This window comes from Tympanuchus pallidicinctus, unplaced genomic scaffold (assembly GCF_026119805.1).
Source record: "Tympanuchus pallidicinctus isolate F22 unplaced genomic scaffold, pur_lepc_1.0 scaffold32, whole genome shotgun sequence".
Lineage (NCBI taxonomy): Eukaryota > Metazoa > Chordata > Aves > Galliformes > Phasianidae > Tympanuchus > Tympanuchus pallidicinctus.
Genome location: NW_026294750.1, coordinates 670,607 through 692,507, shown reverse-complemented (window position 1 = coordinate 692,507; position 21,901 = coordinate 670,607). Strand labels below are relative to the sequence as shown.

General features: G+C 48.6%; 2 protein-coding genes across 4 annotated transcripts; both read right to left on the bottom strand.

The window, feature by feature from the left end:
* Nucleotides 1-284: 284 nt before the first annotated feature.
* On the bottom strand, nucleotides 285-6,786 carry LOC128088156 (triggering receptor expressed on myeloid cells 2-like). 2 transcript variants are annotated; one of them, XM_052698412.1, is made up of 5 exons: nucleotides 5,708-6,786; nucleotides 2,905-4,921; nucleotides 2,426-2,770; nucleotides 2,056-2,110; nucleotides 285-1,655 (listed from the first exon to the last, which is right to left on the bottom strand). In XM_052698412.1, the coding sequence occupies exons 3-5, from the start codon at nucleotides 2,730-2,732 to the stop codon at nucleotides 1,430-1,432; spliced, it is 588 nt and encodes a 195-aa protein (XP_052554372.1). In that variant the 5' UTR covers nucleotides 2,733-2,770; nucleotides 2,905-4,921; nucleotides 5,708-6,786; the 3' UTR covers nucleotides 285-1,429. The 2 variants fall into 2 exon arrangements, with proteins under 2 accessions (XP_052554372.1, XP_052554371.1); XM_052698411.1 differs by lacking the exon at nucleotides 2,905-4,921.
* Nucleotides 6,787-7,819: 1,033 nt separating this feature from the next.
* On the bottom strand, nucleotides 7,820-12,987 carry LOC128088148 (uncharacterized). 2 transcript variants are annotated; one of them, XM_052698388.1, is made up of 8 exons: nucleotides 12,684-12,987; nucleotides 12,154-12,489; nucleotides 11,507-11,839; nucleotides 10,491-10,566; nucleotides 9,242-9,339; nucleotides 8,831-8,842; nucleotides 8,751-8,788; nucleotides 7,820-8,307 (listed from the first exon to the last, which is right to left on the bottom strand). In XM_052698388.1, the coding sequence occupies exons 1-8, from the start codon at nucleotides 12,724-12,726 to the stop codon at nucleotides 8,101-8,103; spliced, it is 1,143 nt and encodes a 380-aa protein (XP_052554348.1). In that variant the 5' UTR covers nucleotides 12,727-12,987; the 3' UTR covers nucleotides 7,820-8,100. The 2 variants fall into 2 exon arrangements, with proteins under 2 accessions (XP_052554348.1, XP_052554347.1); XM_052698387.1 differs by having other exon boundaries at nucleotides 8,751-8,842; nucleotides 12,684-12,986.
* Nucleotides 12,988-21,901: the final 8,914 nt, after the last annotated feature.

The following is a 21,901-nucleotide window of genomic DNA, read 5'->3' as shown; positions in this document are numbered from 1 at the left end:
CTCCTGGTTAGTGCTGCAGTTCCCTTGCTTTACAGCCCATGCCTATGCTAGGCACTTCAGAGTTGAGAGGGAATGCCAAAATGAAATGAAATTAGTTTAGAGCACAGCTGTGCGTAGCCTTGTCTGAATTTGGGATCTCAGCTACTGTTACCACCAGGTGCTAAATGGAGCTGGCTGGATCCACCCACCTGCCAGTTTGGAATACTGCAAAACACAGCAGTTTGTTCTGAGTGGTTTATTGTGAATTGCTGTGCTCCAGCCCTTTGACATGAATCCACACTATGTAAGATAACAGTTTGTTTTTATTTAGCTTTGTAGGCAATGCGGGAAGCAGTGTGAATGGCATTGGGTTTGGGTTCTTCTTTGGACAGGTGATTGCAGCTTCCTTCTGGGGTATGATGAACAATGAACCCCTTGAGAAAAAGTGCAGGTAAAGTACAGAGAGACAGATCATCTTTGTGTTCATGGAATGATTTGAGAAATGAGGAAACAAGCTCAGAGCTGTGTGCAGATTTCATATGCCTTTGTTATGTTCTGCAGTTCTTTGTTCCTTTCCACACTGACTGCCTGCTAAGGATCCACTCTGTGCAAGGAGATCCTTGGGGTCTTGTGTCACCTGTGAGATGGCACAACGCTGACAGATCTCACCTGCACAGGGGATGAGCACTAGGAATAACTGCCTGATCGTGTGGTGCAGTTACTGGCAGTGACTGGAGGTGACAGCAGAGCACTGCATTGCCATAAGCATGGCAAAAATCAGTCTTTATGGACAGGAGTCTTACAGACAAGTCTTAACAAAGCTGATTTCTAGACAGCAATACTAGCTTTCAGTAGAACCACATTACGTCCATTTGTACTGCGTGCTTTTGGGAGAAGCATTCATGGCTTCTGTAGAGGTGTGTAGGACATTCTGAATAAAAGCCATGAGCTCTTCAGCACTGTTCTTCAACGAATCAAAACTTCCTTGGAGGTTTGAGATGAAACTGCCATATTATTTTTGCTGTGTGTGAGAGCACAAAAGCACCAGGTGGTTGAGATGTGTTAACCTGGACTCTTGTTTATGTTCAGTGGTTTTCCTTACAGCAATGCATTATCTGTGCATTACTGTGTCTGGGGAAGCATCTCTGCCACATGAGTAGGGTTTTGTTGGATCTGTTGACGAAAAGATTTCTTCTTCCTCCCTCCTTCCAGCCCTCAGTCCCACCTGCTTCCATCAGTTTCAGGTGTTACTGGCAGCATCATTTCAATTGGGTTGTGTTGGAGAAAGCAATGAGAGAAGGTGGTAGATGGTGACATTCCCTCTCCAGAGTGATAGGTTTGTCAATACCTATATTTAGTAGGCAGTGCTTTTCTTTCTTACAGCAGGTGGCAAAGCTTTGCTCAAAAAAGCTTGATGTTCATTTCCCTGTCGATTCCCTTTGGTTCGGCTCTAAGCAGAGCTCTCCCAGGAGGGGCTGATTCCACCATGTGCAGGCTCTACGAGGTCACCAGGGAAACGGAGGACCTGCTGTTCATTCAAGCTTGGCTTGTTCTGCTCTGCCTCTCTGTTTTTCATGCTGTTGCTAATGATAAAGATCAGCACAGCCACCACAAACTTAGTAGCCAGTAATCCAGCAATGATGTAGAGGACCGTGAAATCAGCTTCAGGAGGGATGCTATGGGGAAACATAAACACAACAAAATGAGGCTTAGTAAGGAAGAGGATGATTCAACCTTAAATAAACTCTTGTATTTGGATAGGATAGAAGTGCAAAGGTGGTAACAACTCCTCTGAGTGCTACCCCTGCTTGGGCACAACAGAGCCTGCGAGGTTAGAGCAACTGTAATAGGTTTTCACTGGAAGATCTCACATATGGATAAATTGCAGTCTGCAGGATTTGGCTTGCCTGGCCCTGGAGCACTGCTTTGTGTTCAGAAACCATGCAGCAGCTACAAGGGTTGTCATGCATTAGGAAGGGGCAGATAATGTGCCTGTGGTGATATTCTTCTCAGCTTCAAATGGGATTACAGGTGCTAATCTAGTTTAGTCTTAGAAGAGGGAATATTATGGTTTACCTGGAGATGCTCTGCACAGCACTGGGCTCCTCTGGGATTTGGGTCTCCAGGACAGCTGGTGACAGAAACAGAACAGTTCAGTCTGCAAATGTTCCATGTGATATTCAGTGGTGTCACAAAACCAGTGCCCCAGATAGGCACAGGTGACCAAAGTGAGGCTGGGCACTGGTTAGTCTGGGTGGTGAGCGATGGCATGTATTAGATGTCCTGTAGCAGTGAGTTTGTGCTGCTATAAATTGGGAAATAAAAACAGGCTGGGGACTTCCTTAGAGACAGACAAAAGTAAATGTTTACTGAAGTACAGTCCTGGCATCTGCAGGGGTGTGAAATTTAAGTAGGAACTGGTGAAACTCAGAGCCCCGGGACCTACCTGTCAGCACATCCACTTGCACCCTCCGTAAGGTGTTGGTTTCCCCCAGGTACTCCGTCCTGCACTGGTACAGCCCGGCGTCCTGCTTCCTGAGTCGCCTCATGGTCACGGTCAGGACCCCATCCTGGATGTTGTCGCTGATGGAGGTGGTGCCGTTCCTGTTCCTCAGGAATGGCAGCCAGAAGCGGCGGGCGCTCACCACGTGCTGGCACTTACTCCCATCGATCTGCTTGCACCAGCTCTTCTCTCTCCACCGCTGCTGCCGGGGGTTATAGGTGCAGTTCACAGATATGGTCCCCCCCTCCATTCCGTACACCGTAGTGATGTTCTGTGCAGTACAGGATGCTAGGAGAGGAGGAGAAAGTGGTGAGCCACAACTTTCATATCTATCCCTTACTGCTATGCTTGTGCCAAACAAATGTCATTTTCCTCTTTTACAGCTCTGATGATGGCTACTGCCAACTGCAGGGCTGGCTCACCTGCCTGCCGTGTCGAGAAAAATGCAGTGTGCTCAGGTTCAGTCTTGGCTCAGACTTCCTTGAAATAAGCCTGCAGTGATCCCATTGACTGGGGTGTCATGTGGCTCTTGCTGAGCAGCTTTTCCTGTGGGAGTTTGCAGATCTTCTGAAGCTCAGCAAATTTCGGTCCTCATCTTCCCCCTCTGGCCCTGTGGTGACTGCTCTGGATTGCAGTCTAGAGCTCAGTGTTGTCACGCTTGTTGTGGTCACTGTGCTCCTGCCCAGCAAGGGGAGACTGTTTGTCAGCATGACTAGGACACTTAAATAGGAGCTTGTGTTTTCCTCTGATCTGGGGGGGCACAAAGCTGGAAGTTGACTTGACACTAGGTAAACTGGCTTGGTTTTTACGAGGTGTTTTTATGAGGCAGATCATCACAGAATCACAGAATTGTAGGGGTTGGAAGGGACCTCTAGAGATCATTGAGTCCAACTCTCCTGCAAAGCAGCTCCTACAGCAGGCTGCACAGGAAGGCGTCCAGGCAGGTCATCCTGACCCAGAAATCACTCGTCCTTTCTCAGCAGCCATTAGTTAGTTTCTCCTTGCTGTAACACCCCTTCTTTGAAGCATGCAGCCTGCCTACTTGCAAACAGCTGCAGCAAGGCTGCTTGCTTCAGGCTTTAGCCTTGAGCTCAACCCTTCCACATATGTTCAGAGGTGCAGATTTGGCTCTGATGCAAAAATGGTGCTGTGCAGTAAACGCCTATAAAGTTTGTCACAATTTTAGGGCCCTTTACAGAGCCAAAGGAAAGCAGAACAGCCTTGGCAGGTGCTGCAATCAAAGTGAGAGATAGAAACAAGTGAGCAGCTCGCTGTTAGCAGGTTGCTTGTTATTCGCATTCCTGACTTCTGATTCCAGAGTCTTTGCAGATTGTTTCATCCTGTCTTTTTAATAACCTATTAATTTTAATCCTGTTGATAAGTGGTCTGCAGCTGCTTGGCTTTTTTTGTTCTAGTTCCTTATTTCTAATTTCCATTTCCTCCTTATAGTGGGCAAAGGCAGAAGGGAAAGTCTATTAATATTTAGAGAGAGAAGTACAGAGTGTTATTTCTGGAAATCTATGTAGATTTTGTGGCAAGATAAATAATGCTAAAACAGGAGTAAATTAAAAAATGGGTTGTTGTGAGGCCTTTGTGTTGGCAGAGCCTTATCATAAAGCATCTTAAAATAATTTTAAACATTCTAAGTGCTTTGTAAGCTGAAAGAAAAAAGAAGCTGAAGGTCTTTCAGGCTTTCCTAGAGGATGGCATAAAAATGGATCTATGCTCCTCAGTCATCCATCACCTACAAACTTTCATCCTGCTGTTTTGTTCCACTCAGTGGTTCCAGGGAAGGCTTTACCTCTCTGCACATCCCGTCCCAGGAGAGCCAACTAAACGTTGTAATTCCACCTCTTATTTCTCCTGCAGACTCTTCTCCTCCCTTGTTCAGCTGGGCTTTTCAGTTCCTGGAGCGACTTCTGGTTTTGCGTTTATGGACCAGAAACACTGTTGCAAAGCAGTGCCTTGATCGTCATGGCATTTGAAGATTTGCTGATGCCCCAGTGGAAAACTTTGTGTCATTATCTTTTCCGCAGGTTCTGCTGACAGGTCATTCACTGTTTGTGTTCCTCCTCCCTTTTTTGCTACTGAAAAAAGCATTGTGGACTTTTTTTCCAAATTCAGACTTCAGTCAGAATTGAGATTCTGTGTTCCCAAAGCCTGTATGTGTACCTGCATGTGCAGTGTTCCAGGAATCGGACATCTCTAGAATTTGCCTGGAAAGAGAAGGCTGTCAGCTGAGAACACCAGCTGGATCCCGTGCCTTGTTTCCCATTGCTCTCCAAGCTGAAAATAATCAAAGACTGGGAGTGTTATTCCCTACAGAGATGTGCTCCCTAGCTCATGTATTTCTTTGTGATGCCCAAAGGATGTCTCTACTTCACTGAGTTTTATTTTCCTCCTGTTGAACCACAGCTGTTGCGATTTACATTCAACCTCCTACGAATGCAAACAAATAGAATTTTGCAGTTTCACTCTGAGAAAGCACACAAGACTTCTGTAAACAGTGTTTCATCTTCTGACTCAAAAGGATCGCTGTGAGGAAAGCTGAGTGCTTGGGTCATAGAATCATTTCAGAATCATTAGAAGTCATCTAATCCAGCACCCCTGCAGCGCACAGGGACACCCACAGCTCTGTCAGTGCTCACAGCCCCATCCCGTGGGGGTCTCCAGGGAAGGGGCACCACTGCCCCTATGGCAGCCTGTGCAGTGCCTCACCGCCCTCATCACAGTCAGTGTTTTTCTTATATCCTAAATCTTTCCTCTTTTCATGTGAAACCACTTCCCCTTGTCCTATCACACAGACCCTTCTACAGAGTCTGCCCTCTGTTTTCTTACAGTCCCGTCGTTCAATTAAGGCTATAGAGCAAACTTGGAAGAAAGGGTCTGACATCCCTCCAGTATAACAAGGGAGGAAGAGCAGGGTGCAGAATGTACTGCAAAGCTCCAGGTTCCCCCTGCTTGTACTGTGTTGCACCTTGCAATGTGCAGACAGGTGGTAAAGCTATCCATAGCAAATGATTGTATTGTTTTTTCCAAAGAGCTGCATGCTACAGTGAAGGTACCTTTGCATCCAGAAGGAGCTGCTGCATCTCAAGGCCTGTGCAGTCTTGTTGTTTGTTGTAATCTTTGTCTCACAGAGGTCATTACTCTTAAGATAGAGTTCTTGCATCAGTTCTTCACCCTACCTGTCATCATCACCCAAGGCCACGTATGCTTTCTTACCTGAGAAGAAGACCAAGATGAGGTGCATGAGTTTCTCCATGTCTGTCCAGCAGAGAAGGGGAAAGAGAGGAGTCCAGACAGAAGTGAAAAGGGCTGTTGCCCAAGAGCAGTTTGCTTTTCTCTCCTCCTAGCTCTGCCGGAAGGAATGAGCACAGGAACTTGGCATCTTTTTTGTCCTGCACGTTGAGCAATTCACCACGGATGGGCCTTTCTCTCACTGGCTGAAAATTCAGGCATCAGCTTTGCCTGCTCACAGCCACAATTTAGTCTAGACAGCCTGAAAGAGAGCGTCATGTGGTGGCCTCTGGTATCGTTAGCAAACTGATGGGCTGCCCTTGTTAATTTGTTGGATTCGCTTACTTGGAGATCTTCCATTCAAATGCTGATAAAACCTTGCTTATCTTACAGAAACAGGCAGATAAATCTGCAGATCTGTCTGTTAGTAAATGTGCCTTGTTTTCTTTAATCAGTGTTTAAAAAATGGTACCTAGAAGTTCTCTGTGGGTCTTTCTATCTTCCATTTTTTTATTTCTTGCACCAAAAAGCTCAAGCCTGGATTCTCTTTCATGAGAAGCAACTGAGATCCTGAAAATGTATTTCTTGCATTTTATTATCTTTTACCATTACTATTCTACTGTTTGACCCAGTGTAACTGACTGTATGAATAGTTAGGGGAGTCGTAGCCTGGGGATCCTTTTCCAGATTTTTTCCATTTTCTTTTTCTTCCTTTCATTTCAAGTTAAATGGGTCAACTCTGATAGTCTCAAAGAACAAACCTGCATCTCTGCTGCAGCCATAGCAAGACAGGCCTGTGAATAACAGGTGGTCCAGGTGTCTTTGATCTGCCACCTGCCTGCAGAGCTTGGTGCAGCTTAGGAAGTGCCAGGGCTTTTATTTGGTGCCAGGGTGAGTAGAGCACAGTGCTGCAGGGACACAGAGCTGCATCTCAGTCTGGCTAATGGTTGATTCAGAGGTGTGTGAGGGGAGCCTAGAGAGCAAGTCCATTGGGAGTACGTGTCCTGGTTTATGGTGGGGTTATTCAGGACAGCAGGGGGCTGGTCAGGTCCCTGCCAGTCCAGTGTTCTGCACCAGGGATTTATAAATGTATTATGTATGCAATTTACTTGGACATTTATATCTGTAAGTAATCTACTCTTGAATTACCAGCATTTCCCTTCTCTTGTATCACCTGCTGTTGAAAACAGCCCTCTTGTGCTCACACTTCTTCCTCTGTTGTCTTTGCAGTACTTCCTGAAACTTTGCTAAGCTTATGGTAGAATCATAGAACAGCTTGGGTTGGAGGGGACCTGAAGCATCATCTAATTGCAACCCCCTGCTGTGGGCAGGATTGCCAATTTCTTGCTGTCAATTTCTTCTGTCAGCTTTTTTGCTCTGTGCTGCTGTCTGTATGGACTTTCCTCCTCTGGCTCAGGGCTCGCTTGTGCAGTTGGCAGATGGCAAATGCTGCTCAAAACACCCAGTGCCCCGTGCATTCCTTGGACGTGGTGCCACGTGCTCCCTTCCTTCCTTTCTCCAGAAACGCTCATCTTTTGTTTTCTCTTTTCCATGCTCTTTCATTTGTCTCTGTTCCACGCTGCTTTGGTTCAAGCAGCCAGTTTGTGTCTTCTTGAGGAACAGCTGTAAGAGCAAGCCAGCCACAAGCTTTTGAACAGAATGAAAGCCTCTGATTAGGAGGTCTTTAAAGGAACGTCTGTGCTTGCACTCAGTAGTGCCTCACCTTCTTTCCCTCCTACACCCATATCTAGCACATGTGCCCTTTTTCTTGATTAATGGGTGGGCATTTAGCTTTAGTTTGAAAGCCTCTTTCCATCTTATTTCTTACCTAGGCAGGCTGATAAATGTAGGAATTTGCATAAAGTATCAAAAACTGTATGCATTGTGATGTGCACCACTGTTTTGTTCTTAGAAGACCTCCTGGTGCTCAGATTCTTCCAGCAGGACCCTCAGCTTGCACCACTTGCAGAGCACTGTTTCAGCTTGGTGCAGTGCACTCAAGCCACCTGCCTTCAGGCAGATGCTGGTTCTGCTTATTCCTAGAACCCAGTGCTCATATCTGCCACCCACTACAAACAAACCCAGTGGCAGCAAGGGGAGAGTCCTGCACACCTGCCTCTCCCGGAGAGGCTGCATTTTAATGGAATCAAAAAAGCAAATGTGCAGTCGATCCTGAGATTTACCAAGCACCTCTGACCTAAGAGGATCTGCACACTTATCACAAATTTCTAAGAGGAAAGAAAGAGGTCTTAAGATGCATAGGCAATGTACATGTGGTAGCAAAACCTTAATTCTTTCCCCAGTGTTCGTGTACTGTTCTCCACTGCCACTTTATGTAGCAGTTCTCCCATTTCTGGATTGCTTTAGAATTCTGTGCTTCATTCTTTGTCATTCTTAGGTAACTGCTTGTGTGCAATGATGGCATATTCCACATTTTCCTCTGTGGGTTTCCTGGGAGTCTGACTCAGTTCAACATTGCAGTAGAGAGGTTCATCAGAGCTGAGCTGGGATTTAAAGTCCAGAGTAATGTAATTTAGATCTCTGCTGTCATCTGTGGTTCTTCCCATTCTTTCAGTGCTCTCAAGCTATAAAAAGGAAGAGCAAATAGTAGTCAGCATCATTCAGTGCCAAGGCGCAGCTGTTATCAAAGGAACAAGATTCTTCCAGAAGAAGAATTTGTGTGAAAAGTGAAAAGTCACCTCTGGTCATGGCAGAGGAAGAAGTAACAGAAAACCCTTTCTTTAATCTCCTCGCCTTGAGACAGGCTACAGTTTCATCTTCTAACCTTGCTTTCTAGTCTTTCAGTCATTTCTCAGAGATTACTAGAATTTTCCCCACCTTGGGTTCATTATTGTTCATTTTTTCCAGTGGAATTTTCCTTCCACTGCCCCCACATTCCTTTCTGTGGTGATATTAAATATTACTTCCCCTCGTACTCAGAACCAAAAATGATCTTCATCATGTGGGTCAGCCAGCTCCTCACAGGTGTTGGATTCAGGTACCAAACGGAAATGGTCATATTCCTTACCTGTGCTGGGCTCTCTGGTTTGTCATACGTGTCCTCTGGTTTGTCATACGTGTCCTCTGGTTTGTCATACGTGTCCTCTGCTTGTCTGTTACCTTTGGAAAGAGCCAGAGTCAGAGTTTAGAGAAGCAGAGAAGCCCATAACAATGCCTGGTCATTGGCTGTGCTCCAAGGAGTTTTGGGGAGGCTTTGGGATTGCCCAGTGATGGAAGTGATGGTTGTGCCAATGGGACCCATCCACCCTGAGTCTGGGGAATGTGTTTCTCCCAGTTTACTTCTCTAAAATGGTAGGAAGTGTTTTGTGCAGGGAACATGGGTTTGATTTACTGGGAGATCACAGCAGGGAGCCTGCCTTTGAGGCTTCCCAGCCTGAACCTACGTTATCTTCCCCAGAGTACTGTGAATTGGGAATAATCGTGCTTGAAGAGGAAAAATGATGGTTAGAGAAGGACCCATCTGGAATCAGAGAACAGAAATCACCAATTTCCACACACCTCCTGTCTTCTGCTTCTTGCGCTGCCTGATGCCCAGTGTTGTTGTGATGGCCAGGATGAGCAGGATGCACAGAGCCACAGAGGTTATGATGGTGTTCCTTTGCAGGAAGAGCAAAGACATTACCAGTGCTAGTTACCAATAGCTAGCAAAGCCCATTACCAGAAAGGGGGCAGGAGTAGCTTTTATACATTTGGAAGGAGGGGGGTGGAACTAGCTGATCTTTAAGGTCCTTTCCAACCTAAGCCATTCTGTAATTCTAGTCTTCATGCTTTTAAAACAAAACACTATTCAAAGTTCAGAGCACAATTCCAGGCTCTCAGGAGCAGGTACTGCTTCTTCCTCTTGAGTTTTCCTGCACCTGACACACTGGGATGTATATTGTGCTCTTAAGTGCTACTGCAGTGTTCAGGACAGGAAGTCCAAAGGGGAAGAAAATCCTTTACATTAAAAAAACCAAAACAACAACAACAGTAAAAAGAAGAAAGAAAGAGCAGCTAAGGGGTATTTTGCTGTTAACTATTCACCAGTGCCCTGCATAACCCCCACAAGGGTTGTGAACTCCTGTGTCTGCAGGACACGGATGGACAAGGCCAGGGGCAAGGAGAGAGAGATGAGCGGCAGCTAAATAGCTGTGAAGTGCTCTTTTGTGTGGGCTTATCTTAGGATGATGGCCATCTCAGGAGGCACTCAACCACTCTTGCTCAAGGCCCATCACGTAGGCAGGAGAACAAGAAGGATAAAAGAGGAACCGAAAACCATGAGGACAGGTTTTCTGACAACAGATTCCTCATGAAGAAGAACAGAGCATTTCTGACAGATTCCTCAGGAAGTGATGCCTGCAAGGTGAAGTAGAAGAAGAGGGGTCTGACATCAGACTCCTCACACTACGGAATTCCTGCATGCTGACAAACTCCTGGGCTGCTGCCTGAGCGCTGCTGCTTCCTCCCGCATTGGCTCCGCGGCCGCCTCCTGCTGCCTGCTTGCTGCCCAAGACCCCCCCCCCCCCCGCTGCTTCTGCCTCGGACCTTCAAACAATTCTTGCTTCTTTCCTATCTTTTCTATCGCCCTCCTTCCCTTCCCCATCTCCCTGATTAGGATTTGCAATAAATTGGTTGGACTAACATATGAACCGTTGTTTCTTAATCTCACGCCTGGTGTTCAGACATTAAAAGAACCTCATCTCCCTCCTGTAAATTGGAGCGAGACACTTGTCTGTGCACAAACTCTGCAAGTTTCTTTAAGCCTTACCGTGGCTGTGTGCTGTTGCCAGAAGAGTTTTTCTGACTTGAGCCTGTAGTAACTGACAAAGTCGTTGCAGCTGGTACTGCAATCACAAACATGAATAGGAGAATAATTACTGGGCTGTTTTGCCATTACCGTCTAAACTTCCCTGCCATTGCTACCACGGACATAAATCTGTGTGCACCAACACGAAGTGCCCAGGGTGCAACTTGTGTCATCAGGACCTGCTGTGAGCAAGCAAAGCAGTGTAAGGATGAAAAGGTAGAAGGGAGAGGGAAGGACCCTGCTTTCCATGCCGACACAGTGTGTAGCAGAAGTACTGTAAGTGCAGTTGGAAGTGCTGAGCTGTCCGCTCTGGGCATCTGGGTTGCTATATTCCTGCAGTGATGTTCTGCCAGATTCCTGACAGGGCACAGCATGGCGTTGGTTTGCCAGAATCAAGTGCCTAAATATTATCTCTTATTAAGAGAATGCTGAAAGAGATAAAAACATCTGTAAAATATGGGTCTAAATCTGTGTTGCAACCAAATGCGAAAGTCTTAATAGCCTTTGAAAAGCAAGGGATGAGTTGCTATAAAGGAACAGAAGTAGTATCATGAGCATGGGTGGTAGGAACACCTCTGAATATGACTGAAACTTCTCTAAAATACAAGAGAAGCAACAGTACATCTGTGTAAGGTCAGATTCCTGCTGCTGTTCCGTAACAAAATGTCTGTGAGAAAGTAAAATCATGTAGGGCTTGGGCATAGAAAATTATAGAAAATGTACCCCACTGGAAGATGCACTAATTTGGACAGCACAAAAAGTAGAGGGGAGTAGGAAAGTGAATCTGGAGTCTACAGCCAGCCATGTTTTCACACAAGTCAGTAGTTCTCAGTGGTCTGGGGAGCCCCAGTGTTGGGACTGCAGGGAGTGATGTGGGTCTGTGGTGCACATGGATGGCACTGGGCTCCTTGGTGGGCACAGGGGAGAAGGGAGATGAGCCAGGGAGGTGAGGTCAGAATCTGCCAGCAGGTACTCACTCTTGTCCACAGAGAGCCTGACCTCCATTATCCGGGTGAATGCAGGGCGTTGAAAGGGGTTGTAGAGCGCACACCAGTACACACCAGAGTCCTGTGCCTGCAGCTTGTCCATGGTGATGGTGACAATCCCTCTCTGGGCATCATCCTGGATTGAGCTGCTTCTGTTCCAGACTCTTCCGCTGCTGCCCCACGTGTGAGAGTAACGTGTGCTCACTATGAGGGAGCACTCAGCCTCACCTCGTTGTTGGCACCAGGCTTTTCTTCCCCCGCTGTGACCCAGGGCCCTGTATGGGCACTGCACGGACAGACCGTCCAGCTCCCACCTGTGTAACTCTGCAAAGAGCACATTGGGGGCTGAGCGCGAGTGCTGGGCATGAGGGCATCCTGCTCCCGGCCCGAGCTGGCAGCTGGGCTGGGACAGCCATCAGCCGGGGCGAGGGGCTGTGGGCAGGGCAGAGCTGGGTGCCCCCAGGGCTGTGGCTCTGTGGGGCTCCTTGACAGCAGGCGCTGTGAATGGGGCAGGCGGTGGGCGAGGGTGGAGGCTGGGGGCTGAGGGGGTCGAGGGAAGGCAGGAGGATGGAGCGGGGCAGCAGCACTGTTGTCCTCTGAAGGATGTGAGTTTGTGTGGGGAAAGAAACAGTACTCACCCTTGTAAACATTCAGCGAGATGGTCTTCAGTGGAACATAGTTGCTGCTGTACACACAGGAATATATGCCTGAGTCCTCTGCCTGGAGCTCAGACATGGTGATGGACACAGTCCTGTTGCCATCCTGTATTGAAATGTGGCCCTGCCTGGCCCTGTCTGAGTATCTGTACTGCATTGAGGCAAGTGTCAGCACTACAAGCTCGCATCGTGCGTTCCTCAGGCGGCACCAGGCTTTCAGTTGCTTGTTGTCAGGCTGTGTTGTGTAAGGGCACTCGATAGAGAACGTGCTTCCTTCCCGTTGGCTAATCTCAGCTTCAGGTGTTTGGGCTGGGAGACCTGCAAGCGGGGGGCCTGGTGAAGCTACAGCTCTGCACCCACAGAATGGCTTCAGCTGGGAGCGTTAGGCAGCTGGTGCGGGATGCTGAGAGCTGCCCCTGCCCTGCACTGCCCTCCCCTGCCCTTCCTCAGCACTGCAGGACTGGGAAGCGCGTCCCACGGGATGCCTCCAACGTGCCCAGCCCTCCTCTTACCTGGGCAGCAGAGCAGCAATAGGAGGAGAACTCTCAGCTCCATGCCGTCCTCAGGCGCGGGGCAGGGGCGTTGCTGAGGGCTCCCCACCTGCCCGTTCCAAAGCGTCTGCCCTGTGAGCCTTCCGTCCTCCCACTGACGCTGCTGGAGGAAGTCCTGACGTCTTGTCTTCCCTCAGAAATCTTTCATCACATTTTGCAATGAAACTGATACCAAGATTATTTCAGGGTTCATTTGGGGAAGTGGCTGTGGGCAGAGCTCAGCCCGTATTGAAAGGAGAGGCTCTTCGTTGTGCTCGCTCAGCGGTTGTCCCCCCTCTGCTCTCACACTGGTGCCAATGGAGCTCTCTTTTGAATGTTCCAAGGCACAGGAGATGAAGCACGACCTTGGTCTTGGCCCAGCCGTGGCCAGAATGTCCCCTCCAAGCCATGGTGGCAGCGAGGGCTGAACTGCATGTGCAGCCTTATAAGCCTTTCTCTTCTTACATGTCAAATAATGATTCCTTTCCCTTCCCTTCCCTCTGCTTACCACTCAGTAGTCTTAAGAAATACTTTTTCTTTGTGGCATAATGTCACAACTTTGAAGTCACTTTTTTTGTGAAAGATTTTCTCATGTTTTACAACAGATAATGTTTCCCTCTTCCTCCCTTCCTGGTAAACAAAGGGGATTCTTTAGTCCCTTGGGGAAGAAGCAGATAGTGCCTGGCTGGACCTGCTGTTTTCTACCCTTGGTGCTCCGGCTGGCCCCCACTGCCCTGTTTACCTGGTGGCTCACCTGTTTTATTTCTGCTTCTTACTGACAGTTGTTTCCTTGGAGTTAATGCGAGTCTTTAAAAAAGGAGAATAGAAGGTTGTTTGCCATTCACCTGCAAGTAAAATACATTCAGTAAGGACTGAACTTCTTTGGTGACACAAAACAAAGTGAAACTGTCTGGACAGGCAAGTATGCAGCTCCTGAGGTGGTGTTGGCACTGATGTCTCTATAGGCACAGCTGAAGTGATTTTAAATAGAGTAGAAACAATAGAAATATTGAAATGAGAGGTAGAGCAGCTTGTGACGTGGCTGACTCCTAGCTGACTGTGCAGATGGACAGCTAAACACAGCCTCCTGTCTGTGCACATCCTTGATTCCCAGTGCCACTCAGGAATTGAAGATGAACACACCAGCACTCCCATGCATTGTACAGGATCTCAGACAAATGCAGAAGGAACACTGTGCCCAAGATCCCTTTGCCTCTCGCACTGCTGCACCCCTTACCTGAAAAACACAAGAGCAGAAGCAGGAGGAATCACGACTGTGCCTGTTCTGGAGCCAAGAGGAAAGGCAGTGCTGAAGGAAGATCAGAACAGCAGGTATCTGCACCCTTCTGTCCCACACTGGCACTGCTGGAGAAAGTGGCTGAGCTTCGTGGCTGCAGCTTGGCGTAGTGTAGAAATCCCTCTCTACAGCTGAACAACCAAATTCATGCATGAGTGATTAAATCGTCCATGTCAACAGAATTTGGCCAGTTCAGAAGACAGAGGCATCAGACAGAACCCAGGGAGCTCCCCTTGAAATCGCTGTGCCTTTCTCTGCCCTTCAAGACAGCGACAATAAAGAAGCAAAGCGGCAGTAAATTCCTCTGCCTTCCCGCTGCCAGCAGATGTGCTCTGCAGTCTCCCCTGGGCCAGTGCCTACCTGCTTTGCTCCATCAGAGCAGTGAGAAAGACTGTTCTGACACCCCGGCTGCAAATAATTTCCAATTATATGAATAAGCAGCTTATTAACAATACATTCCAGCTAATCATTTTGTGCTAAGATATCTTCACGTTGTCTTTTCCCCAAATCCCTCTCTCATCAGGCACTTGATGCTGAATAACAAGAAGGGGGAACGCAGTGGTTCTCTTATGAACAAATCCCAAGAGTCTGCAATTACTTCAGTTTCTACAACTGCCAACAAACTGAGCAGAGAACTGTGCTGCAGTGCTGTGGGAAAGGAGGAGGCACCACACCTGTGTTTGCTGTGCCTGGTGCAGGCTGAGTGCTGGAGCAGAGGAGCTCTCTGGAGCAGGACAGGTCAGGAAGAGGCGTCTGTGTAAGACTCAGTGGATTCCAGGGACAGCTGGGAAGTACTGAAGTCGGTCCCCTTGCTGCATCTCTGTCAGAGGATCAATGTGGATTTTAATTATAGCATTGCAGTAAATGAGGTGAATGCAATCTCTGGATTTAGCCTACCCCAGTGACACACGCAATAGGATCAACTCCTCCTGTGTCATTTCAGTTTAACAAGTTGAGGTTGCAGCATTCTTCTGGTGACTTTTTGCAGTGCTGCACCATCCTGATTTGAAAGCTTTTCTTAAAGCTCCCTGCTATTTGAGTGCCTCTCTGCCTTTTGTATCTGCAGAGAACACAGGGAACAGATGATTCCCTTTCTTTTGCTCTGTGTGCGAGGACTCCTGCCTTGCCTCCCCTCAGTCTGTCACTGCTCTAAACATCCCCAATCCCTTTAATTTTCACTCCTGAGCCGTGTTTCCGACAGCTTGGATCATTTTTGTTCTCTGAATTCTCCCATCAATCCGCCTCTTCTCTGCCAATCCGCCTGGCATCCCCGGGGCCCCCTGAAGTTCCTACAGAGCTTTCGCATCCAATCAAGGACGCAGCCTCGTACTTGTTGCCTTCCGCACAAACTGCCTTCCTGCTCTCTCGCTCCCTTCGCGACGAAATCCACGGCAGCCCCGAAGATGCAGCAGTGGCGGTGGGGCCGCTAGAGGGCAGAGGGCGATTAGGAATGGGGCACGGGGCTCCGGGCGCTGCCCCGAGCCGAGCTGCCGGCCCGCAGCCGGTCTGTGCCGCCGGGAGCGGAATGGGAACGAACTGCACCGCTCAGCGAGAGGTCTGTGCAGGGCTGGCACAGCGCTGGCAGCGGGCAGGTGCTTGTGCACAAAGAGAGTCTGGGGAGCTATGGAACTATGGAAGCGCAGTTAGGAGAGGCTCACAAGGATCAAAGAGATCACAAGAGCATAGCCAAGGAGCCTCCTAAAACTGTAAGCAGGCTGCAGTCCCAGGGCCATTTCTGTGAGACCTGCCCGGCTCTTTCTGGGGACACATCGCCAGCAGGGAAACACAAACACATCCTTGATCCTTGTCCGAGCCTGATGCTCTGCAGGGATGCAAGGCAGCAGGGATTGATGTTGAATAATTCTGGGAAAAGAGGCTGCTGGGATAAGGGAGAAGATAGGCTGCTAGGGGGTGACCCAGGGAAACAGAAGCGGCAGCGATAGCTAGAGCCTGGCTGGGGAGGAAGCAGGCAGAGCCAGGATGGCTGTGTGTGCTGGGGCTGCAGGGTGCAGGACGTGGGCTCAGTGCAGCTCTGAAGGAGAAGAGGCCCCACAGCAGCAGCTTAGCGAGAGGCCTGGTGTTTGGTCTGTTCCACATCAATGGGGCGTCCAGCTGTGGCTGAGGATGAAAGCAAGAGAGAGAGAGAGGATTAAAGGCTCCCAGGGTCTCCTCTAACCCGCCTAAGACTCACTGAGAGGGCAGTGTGCGGCTTCAGGAAGGCTTCTTCATATGGAAAATATTATGTGAGGGAGAGAAAGCGAGGGGGAAGGGAAGAGGGAGAGTTCTGTCCAGAGCTCTGGGGGAGAACAGATCACAAAAACACTTTGGAGCCTCCGACCTGGCCCAAGGAGAAAGCAAAGCTCCACTGTAACCTCAGAGTGCAGTGGGGCATGGGTAGTGGGTTTAGGAGACCTGTGGGAGGAGATCAGTCCAAACATGCAGGGAGAGAGAGAAAAAGGAAAGGATGAAAGAAGAGGAGAAGGGGAGAAGGGATACAGAGAAATTGGGGAGGAAAGAGAAGGCTGGACAAAAGGGAGGAGAAAAAAGAGACGTGGGGGGGGGAGGTGGTGAAAAGTGGGATGAGGGACATGGAGGAGGGAGGTGGTGAAAGGCCGGCTGTCTGCTCCGCTGTGTTGTTAACCAGGTCGCCAGGTGGAAGCCCCCGCACTCCTGGCCCTTTTCCTTCCCCCACCAAACTTCTCCCAGGAATGCCTGTGATGGGGAACAAATTGCTAACAGAAGTGAGACATTTTGCACCAAACGCAAGCAAGTTTCCAGTGAAAGGTTTCCTGTCAGCGGGTTGGGAGTGGAGGGTGTGGAGCCTTTCTGCCTGCTCTGGCAGAGTAATCCTGCAAGTTAACACCAAGCACTGGTTACAGTGCAGGATAAAGGACCCGAGGCTGGGCTTTCCTGCCTTCTGTTTTGGCTGCTGCCATTTGGCTGCTTTCATCCTCCGTTATTTTCTGCTTCGCCCCTGTGTGGCATTTGAGGCCTCATTAGCTGCTCCTCTACTCCCCCTGACCACCCCCCACCGGTGAGATCTCCCGAGAATTCACAGGCTTCCACTCCACTTTCCTCCTTGATTTATACCGTTGAACTGAATGACCTTCGCTGACCTCATTTTCATGACAGTGTGAGCACACACATCAGCGCCCGGCGAATGGCAGCGATCCTCCCTCCCTCGCAGTCCTGCCCTCTGAGCTGCAAGGACACTGGTGCTCCAGGTCGCACATGGGGCAGGTTTGGTGTGTGCTGTGTGCTGCCTGAATCTGCAGAGCTGTCTTGCATGCTAAAGCCCAGAAACGTGGAAGGTGCCAGCTGCAAAATGCTGCTCTACCTGTTCTTGCTTATATGGACAACATTTAGCTGAACTGGTGTGCATGCAAGAGCAATATGCAGAAAAATACTCCCGTGTATTTTCACTCTCTGTACAGACAACCAGAAGTTTTCCCTCTTCCATTATCTACATGTCAAGGGAGCCCTCAGATATATATGGCATCTCCCTGTGAGAAATGCACACCAATCATGTCTCTCCTTTTTATCTAGGTTGCTGTGTTCTTGGTCATCGCTGCAGTAGCTGAAAAATTGCTAGGTGGGCCAGACAACCCAAAACACACAATTGAGAGACGTGCATTAACAACCTGTTCTGGACAAGCTTGCAAGGTGAGGGAACTTCTGTTAGAACAAATTTGTGGTGCAGTGACTTTTGCTTGAAGAAGTGGATTTTAACTGGAAGGAGAAGAAGACTGCTTCTCCCTCGGAGATCCACCTGAGTCTCTGCTCCTGGTTTTCAGGAAGTTTGCCTCAAGTTCCTGAAGGTAAAAAGAGCAGCTTAGAACTGCTGCTGGGTTTTGGAGCTCCAATCCAGGCAGCCATACCTGAGCTGTACACCACCTAGCTTCCACTCCGGCATCCCAAAGCTGACTGTCTTCCACCCTCTTTCTAAATAGTCACCCCCTTCCCTAGCCCAGCGGTACATAAATCCCTTTGTCCCTTAGCCTGGAAATCTGCCTTCCTGTCCCTCCCTTCCCTGCCTTCCTGGGAAGTCAGCGTGGATATGGTGCTGCTGGCTTGCCTGTCTGAGCTGCTTAGTTAAGAATAATAAACAAACTCCTAAATGGAAGGATATTCTTTAAACCTGCCTTGTGCTGCCTGCCAGGGAATGCAGGCAGCGAAGCCCACCTCCTGTCCCCCTCCAGCCCTAGCTCCAGGCTCTCCTGAAACCTGATCTGCTTTGCTTTGGAGCTGCACCATGGCCTCTGTGTGCACCTTCCCCCCTGACCCTGTCTGGATTCTCCTGTCCTTTTCCTGACACACACCCAACAAGCACATGCTCCTTGCTCAGACACACATAACTGAAGGGCACACAGTGAGGCTGCTGCAGCAAAGGTGCACAGTGCCCAGCACAGAAGGGCACGGGATTGATTTACACACTAGTCCACACATCCATTCAAATAGGTTTGCAAAAACGCTATTGAAAGTGATGCAAACACTCCTGTGCCTTCAACTGGAGGCTGTTCATTGCCTTGGGAAACCCACGTAGGCACTGAATGCAGATCAGAGGCAGGAGGACACTGGAAAGGGCACAGACATGTGCAAGCAGTGCCCCCACAGCTCCACATGTGAAAAGCAGCGTGACACCAGGTGTGCAATGACATGGCAGCCTCAAATCACAACCAAAAACACTGCAAAGCAAATCCTATAGCAGGCATGCTGATAAAACTGGCCAGCATGTGCCCTGATTTCTTCACACTCATTTTGCATGGGGTCTATTTTCTTATTTTTCCCACTTATCTTTCCTGTGTGTGCACTCTACCTTCACTCTTATGCGTCCCAGCTTTCCTATAGACTGCATTCTCCTGTTTCCTGGATGTTTTGCTCTTACAAGGACATGCCACCACTACCACACCCTTTCCATATGCCTTTCTATATGCCTTGTCCACTGGGTTTATACACCTCTGTCCTTGCGCACCTTTGAAATGCAAACATTCCTGCACATCGCTGTTCTACTTTGATACCCCTCCTTCTCCAACACAGGTGTCTTTCCCCATTTATGTTACTCATGTGCCCTGTTTAGGCAGACAGGCATCTTCTGCTGCTTGCTCTCCCACACAGCCTTCCAGTTTTCCTTTGCTGTGGCCCATTTTCCTCATGCCAGCATTCACAGCTAGCAGGAAGAGGATGTCAGTTAGAGGCTAAGCAGTCCCTGGGACCCTCTGGCCCTGCCACACTTTTCAATCCACTTCTAATTTTTCTCCTTCTCTTTTCAGAATTTATTGTTTTCAGCTCTCCTCCTCCTCAGTGCCTGCTAAAGGGAACTCGACTCCTCGCCCCTTCTTGTTGTTTTCATCTTGAGAGAAAAGGAAAAACCCATTCTGCTCTTTCCCCAGCTCCAATTCCCCTTCCACCCCCACACCCTCCAACCCCCCTTCCCAGCCCTGAAACCTTTTCCTGATAGTGTTGCTGTAACTGTTCAATTAAACGAGCAATTACAAAATCAATCAAACCAAAACGTGTGCTGTGCACCGAGGGGAACCGACTGCAGAGTGGGGACGTCGCCTGAGCCTGTCCCAGCCTGAAGGCAGCTCAGCTCGCAGCCCAGCTGAAATTGTCTCGTTTGATGGTGAGACATTGCTCTGAGGACGTGCGCTGTGCTTTGTGGAGCTGAGCTCTGCCTGTAAAGCCAGCACCACCGGCTTCACACCACCTGCAAATTTTGCAGGTGTAAGACAAATTGTAGCAAAGCTCTTGCTGCTCACCATGGCCTTTGGTTTCAATTGGCCTGTAAGAGGCGTGCCAGTTGACGGTGGGCTAAGTTCAGATGGGAATGGCTTCTGCAGCGATAGGAAGGAGGAAAAGTGATGTGGAGAAAATGGGAAACCCAAGCACGGGTCCTGTGCAATTTCATCTGGTTATGCCTGGTGGCTTCCTGTCTTCTTTTGTGCTTACATTGCTGCTCCTGCTACACATCACACATCAGATCTGTGTGTGCCAAGGCTTTTTGCCTGTTTTCTCACTGGGTGACACACTGTCTTCCTCTCCATTATCTGCATCTCCTCAGAACATCCATGATTTTCACTGCAGGAATTCCCTCTGGACACCTGTGGCACTCTGGGTGCTGTCATCAGCAAGCAACCAGACTTTGCCTGACACAAAGTCACAAATCGTTCCAAAATGAGCACAAACAAGAGAAGATGAATTGGAGAACAGGTTGGGTTAAGGGGAAAATGTGCAAAGCAGATGAGTTTTGGTTCATATGTGGACAGAATCATGGCAGCTTTCCAGTGGCATGAGGAAGCCAGCTTTAACATACAGTGCTTAGGAGGAGATCCTGATCCTGCTCACAGGTACACCAGAGGCACTCCATCACCATCTCACCCTTTATCAGCTGAAGCAAATTTTCAGAGAATTTGGGACCAGAGCTTGGTGGAAAGGACTGGGAAGGCTTTATTTTCTTATGAGCAACGAGCTTGAAAGGAACTCATACTTGAAAGGAAATCATAGTACATATTGGGCTACAGCTTGATACATCCTCACTAGATAAAGAGGAGGGGAAGGGGGGCCTCTGAAAAAGCCCTTTGTCTTCAGACAGTCCATCTGAGCCATCAGGGGGACATCTCCATCTTGCTGGTGGCTCCTGGTCCTGCTCTTAGAGGAAGACCTCCCTCCGGATTTAAGTGAGGTAGGACTGGAGCTATTTAATGAGGCATTCTTATCCCAGACTTGACCCTGATTTTGCACAGTCAGAAGAGCAGCATCACAAAGACTTATCATTCCTTTAAGAGCAGAAATTTGGCGAGTTTCCTAGGGCAGGAGTCCAGTTTGGCTTAATTTTCAGTGAGTAATACTTAAAGCTTGGTGACCCTGCAGGTCCTATGGAAACACAGGGCTGTGCTGACACATTTCCTAATGCAGTCTACTCCATCAGGTGATACATAAGTCTTAAAATTTGCAAGGATGCTTCAGTAAGGTTCCCCACTCTCATTCTTTTTAGTTGGATCACACCATGATATTCTGGAATTTCATATATACTAAAATATGGAAGTACCAATACACAACTGCTGCTTTACCCCATTCCAAAGTTCCCTGTGTCTGTTTCAGTATTCAGCGCTGTTGCAAGACTCATCTGTGTCACCAGCCATGTGGAAATGACAGGTTGAAGAGGGCTGGAACGGAGAATAAATTGGCAGAGGGAGCAGTGGAGGTGGGCTGACTTTCTTTTGCCACCTATCTTGCTGGCTCTGTGTTATGACTGCATTGATACCACTTGGGGTGTATTTACTGGGTATGCCAAGGATGCCTAGAGTCTGTGGCCCTGGTGTCTGTGTAAATCTTATGAAATAATCTATAACATGCAGCCGCCAGGCTTCCTCTCCTACAAAGTTTTGTATAAAGCACTTCCCCCTACATTTTTCTTGGCATTGTTGCTGCCTTCTGGTCCGTATCAGAGATACAGTGCAGCAATGAAATCATGACCAGAGAAGACCCCAGATGCAGCTTGGAGAGCTGGAATTTCCACAATGGTAGGAAATGCTAAAATTCTCAATAAACGATCAAAAAATGGGAAGGAAAATACTGCTTTTGATATTTCCATCTCAAAAGAGGAAGAAAAGATTAGAGCCCTACGGCTCAGGCTCTGAGCTTCCCCAGCTCCGAAATCCCTGGCAAAGGGTACCTGGATGTGCAGTGTTCCTCACCCAGGCTGCTCACCCATCACAGCAATCTACTGCAAGGCAGGAAACCAGGCAGGTCCCTGATGGAGCTCTTCTGGTCAGAAGTTCCTTGGTTCAAGTCAATGAAATCATTCAGTTTTGCCCACGTGAAAGTGGCTGCTCCCTATGGGAGCCAGGCACCCAGAAGGCTGTGTCTTGGTCTCCCAGAGGACAACCTGATTCTGCTGCTG